General features: G+C 33.7%; 1 protein-coding gene across 1 annotated transcript; it reads left to right on the top strand.

The window, feature by feature from the left end:
- Positions 1–1,745: 1,745 nt before the first annotated feature.
- On the top strand, positions 1,746–11,087 carry LOC149135369 (uncharacterized). The gene is made up of 5 exons (XM_089353507.1): positions 1,746–1,896; positions 2,868–3,025; positions 9,012–9,146; positions 9,279–9,509; positions 10,267–11,087. The coding sequence occupies exons 1-5, from the start codon at positions 1,746–1,748 to the stop codon at positions 10,423–10,425; spliced, it is 834 nt and encodes a 277-aa protein (XP_089209633.1). The 3' UTR covers positions 10,426–11,087.
- Positions 11,088–12,500: the final 1,413 nt, after the last annotated feature.

The following is a 12,500-nucleotide window of genomic DNA, read 5'->3' as shown; positions in this document are numbered from 1 at the left end:
ATAAATACATACATACACACACAAATACACACGCACACACAATTCTCATACTTGATATGTGTAGAATGAATAAACGAGTAGCAAAACTAGAAAGAAATCATTGAGAGATAGAAGTGAAAATGTCAAAATTCCGTTAAAAAATAATAAGAAAAAGTTATAAGAAAATATGGAAGAGAGTCGGAAAGTTTTTCGAAAGAGAGGTAAAAAAAATATTTACTCTTTTGTTCATCATTGTTTTTTTTTCAAGCAAAGTGTAATTTGGAGAATTTATTTAAAAAAAATACTTCTCAATTTTTAAAAAATATATTGGATTGCCTCTTAAGCAAAGATAAACAGGAAAAGAATGAACTTGTTATCGCAAATAAGTTAATTTTCACTAAGTGGGATTTCCCTTTCCTTGCGATAATGTGTGTGTATGTTCACTCTATCATCCAAGGAGATTCCGGTTTAACCAATGTAATTTTCCTTACGACTAGGACAGATTACGTAACATAAGGGACTTCTTGTTTCGCAATTAATATCCGTCTTTATCTCTCGGATTTTCTTTTTCTTACATGTTATCTCGGAACCAGTTTCTAAGTGGTTGCAACTTTGCCTAATTCATATTCCGCATCAGCTATCTCCACAAGTTTTTACAGAAAATTCGGTGTGCGTGTGAGTAAGTGAGTTTAATCTTTTCTAAATATTTCTTGAGGGTTTTTGGTTAACGCATGCTGTTGATGGTTGGGCTTTTGAAGACGAAGTCCTTTACGTTTGTACTTGGAAGAAAGGATTGAGAGAGTCACATTGGTGAATGTTTGACATTCCGGAGTCATAACTGTTGAGTTTTACCTGCAATTCGAAAGGGACAGCCTTATCACCATCTATATCATACTGAATCTCCTTCAGAATTACGTTAAGTGTACACGTGTCTGTGGAGTGCTCAGCCGCTTGTAGGTTAATTTTATCTCGTTCTGGCGGTGGTGATAGTCATGCTGCTGCTGCTGATGATGGTGATGATGGGAATGATGGAGATGATAGTCATGATGATTGTAACGGTGATGACGACGACGACATTGGCGACGGCGATAGTCACAAAGATTCGTAACATGAAACTGTAACCCTCTATTCCCCGCTCGGTTATTTCCCGTTAAGCGAAAGTAACCTACTAGCAATTGGCCTGTAACTTATATACTGTGATAAAAATAGTTCATTCATAAAAGCTTTCTTCTTTCCGTAAACCTAAATCTATGTCACACTGAAAGTAAAATATTGGCACAAGCTTCAACTTCCGCGAGAAATGAAAGCTAGCAACTTTCGTAAACTAAATTTAAACAATAGATAAAGGAAGCCGATTACTTTCCAACTTCATGAAAACCATCACATAGAATGGGGTTTTCCAAACCTATCACAACTATATAAGCCGATATTCCATCGTCACACAAACACAAATTCGTAACAAGCAAAGGAACTACAACCTGACATTCTCTTAAAACCTTTTTCATAACAAAAATCACACAAAATGAATAACTGTAAGTATGAGGTCGGCGTTATATACATACGTACATACATACATACATAAGTACATAAACACACACACACACACACACACACACACACACACACACATGTATGATTCCGGGATCGAGGTGTAGGAAGACAGTTAGCTTCAAGCAATTCGCAGTAAATATTTAAAAACAACTTTCAGAAAAATAGTGGTGTATTGAGACGGAAAGTTGAGGATTATTTTTTTTTATCGAAAAACGATGCGAAGAAAAATGTTCTTTTTATATTCTACGGTAGGCGACAAGGTTTACCGAGTTTGCGAAAAAGAATTCAAGAGTTACAGAATGGAGAAGGAAAATCCGGGCTACATATCTTTGATAGCGACTGAAACCTCAGAAGTGGTAAATCCAAGTGAGGTGTATACCATCGGCTAATCTTCAGGCCAAGGATATCTTTATTAGATTAAAGGTTATATTGTCGTGAGGAAGTACTTGTTTAGTCACTAGTTTGCGCCCATGCTGTGGCACAACCTTGAATAATTTTTAGTCGAATTTAAGAAATCGAGGACTTATTTCTGAAAGCTATATACTTATTCTGTTGGTCACTTTTTGCCGAACCGTTAAGTTATGCGTATATAAACACACAAGCCTCGGTCGACAAGTGGTACTCAATGGAGTAGGACAATGATACACACCCACACATACATACACACACACACACACACTCATACACATATGTATATATATATGTATATCCCTATCTATGTATGTATCTATCTATTTATCTACCTACTCCGTCTGTCTATCTGTCCATCTATCTATCTATCTATCTATCTATCTATCTATCTATCTGTCCATCTATCTACCTATCTATCTTTCTATCTATCTATCTATCTATCTATCTATCTATCTATCTATCTATCTATCTATCTATCTATCTATGCGTCCATTTATGTATGTATATAAGTTTCCTGTGATACATAAAATATCGCCTGTTTCCCTAAATTGAATATTTCTATTTTTATCTCTAGTGCAGTACATTGTTTTTATTTCTATTATTTAATTATCGCACTCTATTCGTATGGTAGAACAAAAAACAAAACAGGAACACTTAGAACATGGCCTTCTTCCACTCACTAAAATATCTATTCATTTCTCTTTAACACACTACACAAGAAATTATTGTATACATTTAGTGGAAGTATATGAAATATTTGTGAATTTCGTTTATTGAGTTCTAAAGCGTTCATCTCATTGTTTACTACACGTTAAAATTAACAAGGACTTAACCAGTTATTGGTTTTTAATAATAAAAGTTCCTTGAATGTTTCCGTTTCCTTATAAATATTTCTTAATGGTATTATTTTTTGTATTTTCACGTAGATTGGAAATATATATTGGTCCTATGTATCTCAGTCTGGACTTCATTCATCCATGGAGCGTTTATAAAGCCCACAGAGATAACAAGAAGTAACATTAAAGCTCAGCTGGACACGGCTCGCAGGGCCTCAATAGCTGTGAATAATACTTTGCAAGCTTTTGTAAGTTTACATTTATTTATTCATATATTATTATTATTATTATTATTATTATTATTATTATTATTATTATTATTATTATCATCATTATTATTATTATTATTATTATTATTATTATTATTATTATTATTATTATCATTATTATTGTTATTATTATTATTATTATTATTATTATTATTATTATTATCATTATTATTGTTATTATTATTATTATTATTATTATCATTATTATTATTATTATTATCATTATTATTATTATTATTATTATTATTATTATTATTATCATTATTATTATTATTATTATTATTATTATTATTATTATTATTATCATTATTATTATTATTATTATTATTATTATTATTATCATTATCATTATTATTATTATTTTATGTTTGACTTTTGTTTTGCATTTGTACAAGTTGGATCCAAGTCTCACCCAGAGACCTCAAGAGACAACAAGTTAGAAGTTCATGTAGGTGTTATGCCTAGGGTACCATATATTTGGATTTGTACAGTTTTGTTCTAGTGAATGTTTAAGAAACCATAAGAAAATTATGTGTTTGCTTTAAAATTTGAGATCACATAGACAGTATTTTACGTAGGATATGGGCAGTTCCCATGAGCACTATCTTTTGAACTTCAGCCATTTTGGGGTTTCCTGGTATCTGAGCTAGGTAGTAATCAGCCCGTTTCGCTGTCATTCCCAGGGCACCTATGACAATAGGTATTGTTTTCGTCTTCAGATTCCACATTTTGCTAATTTCTATTTCAAGATCTTTATATTTGCTCAGTTTTTGGTAGGTCTTGACAGATACGTTTATATCGATTGGGACAGTCATATCAATGAGGAGGCATGATTTTTGTCTGAAGTCTTTCAGTATGATGTCTGGCCTATTTGCGTCTATCTTTCTGTCAGTTTCAATGGTGAAGTTCCAGAGGAGTGCAATGTGATCATTTTCAAGTACTGGGGGTGGTTTGTGTTCCCACCAGTTTTTATCATGGGGCAAGTCCAGGTTTTTGAATATTACCCAGTGAATATATTGTGCAGCTCTATCATGCCCGTTGAGATACTCTGTAGGTGCAAGCAGACTGCACATGGAGACAACATGATCGATGGTCTCATTTTGTTGTTGGCATATACGACATAATGGGGAGCTGCCGTTCTTTAATATGTTGGCCTGGTAGTTCTTTGTAGGTAGGCATTGATCTTGGGCTGCTATGATAAACCCCTCTGTTTCTGATTTCAAGCCAGAGGCCATTATTATTATTATTATTATTATTATTATTATTATTATTATTATTATTATCATTATTATTATTATTATTATTATTATTATTATTATTATTATTATTATTATTATTATTATTATTATTATTATTATTATTATCATTATTATTATTATTATTATTATTATTATTTTATGTTTGACTTTTGTTTTGCATTTGTACAAGTTGGATCCAAGTCTCACCCAGAGACCTCAAGAGACAACAAGTTAGAAGTTCATGTAGGTGTTATGCCTAGGGTACCATATATTTGGATTTGTACAGTTTTGTTCAAGTGAATGTTTAAGAAACCATAAGAAAATTATGTTTGCTTTAAAATTTGAGATCACATAGACAGTATTTTACGTAGGATATGGGCAGTTCCCATGAGCACTATCTTTTGGACTTCAGCCATTTTGGGGTTTCCTGGTATCTGAGCTAGGTAGTAATCAGCCCGTTTCGCTGTCATTCCCAGGGCACCTATGACAATAGGTATTGTTTTCGTCTTCAGATTCCACATTTTGCTAATTTCTATTTCAAGATCTTTATATTTGCTCAGTTTTTGGTAGGTCTTGACAGATACGTTTATATCGATTGGGACAGTCATATCAATGAGGAGGCATGATTTTTGTCTGAAGTCTTTCAGTATGATGTCTGGCCTATTTGCGTCTATCTTTCTGTCAGTTTGAATGGTGAAGTTCCAGAGGAGTGCAATGTGATCATTTTCAAGTACTGGGGGTGGTTTGTGTTCCCACCAGTTTTTATCATGGGGCAAGTCCAGGTTTTTGCATATTACCCAGTGAATATATTGTGCAGCTCTATCATGCCTGTTGAGATACTCTGTAGGCGCAAGCAGACTGCACATGGAGACAACATGATCGATGGTCTCATTTTGTTGTTGGCATATACGACATAATGGGGAGCTGCCGTTCTTTAATATGTTGGCCTGGTAGTTCTTTGTAGGTAGGCATTGATCTTGGGCTGCTATGATAAACCCCTCTGTTTCTGATTTCAATCCAGAGGCCATTAACCATTGGTGGGTAAGGGCTTTGTCAATATCTGCATTATTCGCTCTCTTTGGGTATTTGCCATTGAGAGGTTTTCCATGCCATTTTTCAGTCATAATAGCTAAGGCAGCAATTTTAGCACGGGTTTTCAAGCGCTTAGCTTTTTCTGTAGGTGTTTCTAGTTCGTCTAATTCTTGAATTTGTTGCAATTGGAATTCACTTAGATATTCCTTTGCCTGTTTTGTTACTGAGTAAGATGCTTTCTTGCTTTCATATTTTAAGACAAGTTTTAGCATCCAGTCCTCAGAGTTTTTCATATAGGTGTCTAGGCCAATTGTGGCTACCTTCATTGATAATGCCAGCTGTAGTAGTCCTCGACCTCCCTCTTTTCTTGGCAGATAAAGACGTTCTATATCTGCCTTAGGGTGGTGCATTCTATGCATTGTCAACAGTTTTCGTATTTTTCTGTCAACATTACATATTTCAGTAATTGACCAGTTAACGATGTTGAAACTGTAAGTCACGACTGGTATGGCTAGAGCATTGATCGCTTCGATCCTGTTTCTCGCGTTCAGCTCTGTCTTCAGTATTGCTCTCACCCTGCGATAACATTCTCTTCTGATCCTTTCCCTCATCACTGAGTGCTTGATATTGTCCCCTTCAATTACCCCTAGGTATTTGTAGCTCTCCGCTGGTTCTAACTCTTTTATGACATTTTGCTGGTCAAGGTTCACATTAGATGTATTTGTCATTTTTCCTTTGATAAAGATAGCTTTTGCACATTTATCAAGGCCAAATTGCATCCTGATGTCATCACTGAATTGTTTAACAATCGCTAGTAGGCCTTTGAGTTGTTGGTCATTTTTTGCAAAGAGCTTTAAATCATCCATGTAAATGAGATGATTTATATTTTTATCAAATATTTTATAACCATACTGTGCATCATTGAGCAATTTTGAGAGCGGTATTAGCGCTAGACAGAAGAGGAGTGGTGATAGTGAGTCACCCTGGAAAATGCCACATGAAATTCTTACATCTCCAGCATTTAGAGATTCATTGTCATTGTTCAACATCAGTGTGGTTCTCCATGATCTCATACTTACAGATAAAAAGTTTCGCAGAGTAGGAGCTATTTTATACATTTCCAGACATTTCCTAATCCAGCTATGTGGTAGGCTATCAAAGGCCTTTTTATAGTCTATCCAGGCTATTGACAAGTTTTTGTGTCGCTTGTGACAATCTTCTAAGATCATCTTATTGATGAGTAGCTGATCTTTACAACCATAAGATCCTCGTTTACATCCCTTTTGCTCATTAGGGAATATGCTACTTTCTATTAAAAAACTATAGGTGTACTCGGTTAGGACAGATGTTAGCGTCTTATACATTGTTGTTAAGCAGGTTATGGGGCGATAATTTTTTGGTTCGTTTGTTTCCTCATTTTTTGGAAGCAGGAATGTTAAACCATTAACTAGCCAAGAGGGCATCAAACTAGGATTTTGCAAAACATCGTTGTAAAGTTTTGTTAGCAGTTCATGGCTTTCTGGGAAGGCATTCAACCAGAAGTTAGGAATTTTATCCTTTCCTGGAGACTTCCATTTGCTTGACCTCCTGAGAGCAGATCTTATATCTTCTACCCTGACCCCCTCCCACTTTTGCTCCTCTAAGGAGTCTAGGTCTGTAGCTATTCTATCAATCCAAGGGGCCTTTTCATTGTGTGTTTTATCTTCTGCCCAGATTTTATTCCAAAATTCTTGCACTTCTTCTTTTGATGGGACAGACTTTATTGTTACTGGTGTTTTCCCTATCTTCCTGTAGAAATTTTTGGGGTTATTTTTGAACATGTTATTATCTCGGAAGAATTTAACACGCTTTTCATACCTTGCTATGCGGGCAGCTTTAGCACATACCTTTTGCTTGATGGTTTCTATGGTGGCATCAATGTCAACTATGGTTTTCATGTTATATTTTTTCTTTAGTTTTTGGGTCTTTGTAGGTTTGATACTCTTGTCAAATTTAAGGTTTTTCAAACATTCTATGTCAGATCTAAGCAGCTTAATTTGGTGTTGAATGCGTTCTTGCCAAGAAGGCTTGTTGTGGGAGTGTTGTCTTTTTCTAATCTTTTCACCACATAGAATCGTTGAGATTCTTGCGGATGCATAGTACAGGTGGTTGAGATCTGTAATATCAACATCATTAGCTGAAATTATATCCTTAAGTGCAAGGCGGATTTTACCAATTATTTTCAGGTTTTGGTTAGAATTGCGAATTTTGGGGAGAGTGTCGCGTTCATTCATACTAGTTTCTTTAATTTTCAGCCATTCAATCATGATTTGATTTTTTAGATCATGTAGTTCTGTTGCGTCGATTTCTGTATGACTTCCTTCATCTATTTGATTTTCACCTGCCTTAGTGTTTATGGTTGGTTCAGAGAGTATTTTATTTTGCCTATCAGTTACCTTAACTCTTTCAATTATTACTGTATTTTCATCAGCCTTGGGCTGGTTTATAATTATTTCCTCTGTAGTATCTTCTTTAGCTGCAGTTTCATTCTTTTTATCCTTTACTGCTTGCTTAATTTGGTCAATCTCTACTTCAGTTAGTAATTTTTTTTTTATAATGTTTCTTCTGACGTTGGCAAGTTTATTACTGTCTATGTAGGGTCTTACTGCAAGGTGTTTCTGTCTCCAGTTTAAGTAGGTTTGTACAGTATTAGATTTATCTGTAGGGAAATATATGGCACGGTAGAAGGCTCTAAGAACTTCTTTATTATCTTCCCTAGACCATTTTTCATTCTTTTTCTTTTGGTTATTTGATGACGAGCATGGATGGCCATCTGTTGGAATATTCCGGTTGTGGGGTACTTCCAGCTCCTGTGTGTCGGGAAGATTTGAACCAGTAGCAGATTTCTCGTCTCGGATCTGGTTCATTATCCGAGTAAGTGGTCCTTTATAATCCGGTCTATGACCATTGCGGTTTATATTTTGTTTTATTACCAGTGAGGCATAACAAGCTTCGACGTTGACGCTAGGGGACGGATCTGTCTGTTTAGGGTAAGTTTTTTGAGACAACACCGTCTCCGAGCTTTCGTGACGTAGCTTCTTAAGGCTAGCAGATCTATTTCGAGTGAGTGGCCCTTTGTGATTCGGTCGATAACCACTCTGGTTTGTGATCTGCCTTGTTATCATTGAGGCATGACGAGCTTTGGCGTTGACATTCGGGGACGGATTTGTCTGTTTAGGGTCAGTTTTTTGAGACAACACCGTCACCGAGTTCTCAGCATGTAAACATTGCTCGTAGCGTAGTTTTTTAAGGCTAGCATTTATTATTATTATTATTATTATTATTATTATTATCATTATTATTATTATCATTATTATTATTATTATTATTATTATTATTATTATTATTATTATTATTATCATCATTATTATTATTATTATTTTCATTATCATTATCATCATCATTATTATCATTATTATCATTATTATTATTATTATTATTATTATTGTTATTATTATGCAAATTATTATCACCTCTTGTTATACCACTCCAATAGTATGTTACTTAACATACTACCCACATATTAATTAATAAAGTTCTCATTAAGATCCATATTTACAATGATTACTTTAGTGTAAATGGACCTCTACTCCATTGTTTTCTAATCCCATCTGTCCAAATCTCAGACTCATAATATGTCACATTTTTTTCTACAGTGCCACAATACTCCATTGGCATCTGCGGTAAGCTGTCGGCACTTTATTCATATGCTACTCAACCAGACGGAACTTACATTCCCTCAGCTCTACATTCAAGACAGTATCACCATCGCGCAGACAGACTTATTCAAGGTATGGACATATTATCAACCAAATTTTTTTGAGATATTTATACACTTTTTATCTAAACTCGATTCTATATTTTATAAGAAATCTTAATCAATGTCGAATAATATTCAAACTTCTCACAATTCTTTATTACAGATTGCTCTATCCAATATGTCTGCAACCCTCAGTCAATATGTTACTGTGTTGGAGAATCAGACGAAAAAAGAATATGACAGGCTGTGTGCCCCTGCCAAACGTATACAGAAGCAGTGTTATTATCCCGCTGCCTGTTCGAAACTCACTCCCACATCTGATGGCTTATTTTATTGTTACTTGAAACAAACGCTTTCTTACTTGGTTGATACGATACTTTTTCTGGATTTACCGGTAAGAATTATTTTCGTAATACTTCTTTCTGGATGAATATTCACGCGATTTCTCTTTTATTTCCTCACGTAAAATTGATGTAGATTAATTTTCTGTTCCATATGATGGCACTAAACAATTCTCATGTTTATCGAAATATTTTAGATATTATTCGTAGAATTGATCTTGAAAGATATGGTCAGTTTCTTTAAAGAAACTGTTGCCAAAGATCAATGGTTCTATTCTCTAGATTCCTTTGGAGAAATATAAAATCATTTCAAAGCGTTCTTGCGTTTCTTATCTACCATACGATTACAACTTAAATCTCTTCAGCGTTTTTTTCCTAAGATTTCTGTATGTATATATATATATATATATATATATATATATATATATATATATATATATGTATGTATGTATGTATATATATATATATATATATATATATATATATATATATATATATATATATATATATATATATATATATATATATATATATATATATATATATATATATTTATATATATATATGTATGTATGTATGTATATATGTGTATGTATATCATAGCGTGTTACTGTGAAGACAAAGAACACTCTTGGGAGGTAGGACATAATACGCGTGCGTGTATGTTTATGTGTGTGTGTGTGTGTGTGTGTGTGTGTGTGTGTGTGTGTGTGTGTGTGTGTGTGTGTGTGTGAGACTTGGTGTGCGTGTGTGTATTAATATCAATTAATTTTTATCCCTAACTTACAATGTTCTTTTCATATATTTCAGGTATTTTCAAACACCAATCAAAATCTCAAAGTGGATGACAGTCTTTTGCTACCGGACGATGTGCCAATAATCCAGCAGCGATGGTTTACCATAATTACACTCCATACTCTTTATGAAAATATAAACCACATTCAAAATACTCTACAATCCTTTGTGTAATTAATTCGTGTTATAATATTTGCAGAACCAATCTCAGTAAGAGAAAAATCAGATACAAGTGTATCGTTTCAAATGTGTAGAAGTGTTTTAGCTTCACCACTTAATAATCATATCGACGATTATATTAATCGTTGAATACCAATATTTCTATTAATTTTCATCTCATATTTTATTATCTAGTTTATAATCAAAAACAAAATATATTTCTCCTTTATGAAATAAATATTTATATTTAATATCGTGTTACGTCGATGTTATTGATATTACACCAATGGGACTGTGACGTATCAATCTATATATATTTTTATATATATACTTAACTATATCTACGTTATTTAATTCATTGTATAAATTATTAATTTCCCTCTTCTATTTACTTTTTTTTTAAATCTTTAATATATATTATACATAAGGTGGCGAGCTGGCAGAATCGTTAGCACGCCGGGCGAAATGCATAGCGTATTTTGTCTGTGTTTACGTTCTGAGTTCAAATTCCGCCGAGGTCCACTTTGTCTTCTATCACGTCCCGGTCGATAGATTAAATACCAGTTGCGTACTGGGGTCGATCTAATCGACTAGCCTCCTTCCTCCCAAATTCCGGGCCTTTTGCCTAGATTGGAATATATATATATTCTAATGCATTAGTCTTGTAAGACTTTCAAGTACACACACACATATATACATACGCCAACGTCATTTCTATTATTTATTATAAAAATGAAAATTATATTTTTGTATGGAAACATTAAAGTGTTAATATTTTATCTTATATTCAGTTGTTTGTGTTTTTGATTTTCTTCTATGAGTCGATGAAAACTTCGTTACAAACATCCATATTATATTCACAACTTGTTCTATTATTTCTTGACATGAAAAGATTTTATTTATTTTATAAATAATTTCTTTTTATATTGCATGTTACAATCATTCATTTTTTATCTTTAATATATATTTTATATACATTATATTGCAATGCATTTCACCAATAGGACATTTATTTTTTCGGTGTTGATAAAATAAGTACCAGTTATGTAATGGGGTCGACGAAATCCAATTACACCTCCCCGAAATTGCTAAACTTGAGCCAAAGTTAGAGGCTATCAATTCTTGCATCTAACCTGTGCCAGATGAAATCGCTTCCTCTTTTGAATAGAACGATTAAAGCAAGTGAGAGGAAAACACGAAGATGATGCAAACCTAGAATAACCTTTCTTCTCTTTTTCATTCTTCCAATGTTATGACGAGATTATGTCATACTGCCCTCACTACAGAAAATGCAGCAAGGGAACATATCGCGGAACTTGTGCACCCCTAACGAAGCTAAGCAAAATATCATAATTAATACTTCTGTCGATATTAGATCAATATTGATCTGTATTATATAACCATACCTGTGTTGAGTAGTCCTTTAGAAAAATCTCATGTTTTCTATAAGATAATGTCTCCTTCAAGACGTCGCAGAGTTAGTTGGAAAAGTCGTCCTTTCCTGCTCAGAAATGAATATGTTTGTAGCATAGAATCCGACAACCATAGCGCAAGAGTTGCAATCAAGCTCCAGCGTTATTGTCATGAAGCCATCAGAAATAGCTGTGGGTGTAGATGGAAGTGATTCGGCTATTTCTGCCACGATGACGAAACAAACACCAGAGCAGCGTGTCTCGTTCTCATTTCTTCCAGATACATGCGTGTCCACCTTTCCATTCTTCTAACTGTGGTGAATCACTGAGTGCAGCTATGTCAGTGTTCTACAGCTGTACTCGTATCTGTGTATGAAGGTATGTATGTATATATATATATGCATGCATGCATTGGTGTATGTATATATATATATATATATATATATATATATATATATATAATTATGTGTATTTCTTCTATCTTAATGAATAAAAATTCTTCTGATAGAATAAATGGGTTAATAGAAACCAATGTAGCAAATAACACAAAATAACTGTGGTTTAGTTCCTGTTTTTAAGGCAGGAACTCCTTGAAATTTTGGGTATTTGAGTATATTTAAGAATTTAAGGAATGGAGAAAACGCATGTTATAATTGCATACTTTATTCCTACATATGT

The sequence above is a fragment of the Octopus bimaculoides genome, chromosome 6 (genome assembly GCF_046866305.1).
Source record: "Octopus bimaculoides isolate indiv1 chromosome 6, ASM4686630v1, whole genome shotgun sequence".
NCBI lineage: Eukaryota > Metazoa > Mollusca > Cephalopoda > Octopoda > Octopodidae > Octopus > Octopus bimaculoides.
Note: the sequence above shows the minus strand (reverse complement) of the source record. Positions and strands in the feature narration are given on the sequence as shown.

Bases quoted from the DNA above. Each gene is read 5' to 3' on its own strand.
- LOC149135369 (XM_089353507.1), top strand. From the start codon at position 1,746: ATGCGAAGAAAAATGTTCTTTTTATATTCTACGGTAGGCGACAAGGTT. The intron at 9,147-9,278 runs GTATGGACATAT...TCTTTATTACAG, and splicing joins CGCAGACAGACTTATTCAAG to ATTGCTCTATCCAATATGTC. The intron at 9,510-10,266 runs GTAAGAATTATT...CATATATTTCAG, and splicing joins TACTTTTTCTGGATTTACCG to GTATTTTCAAACACCAATCA.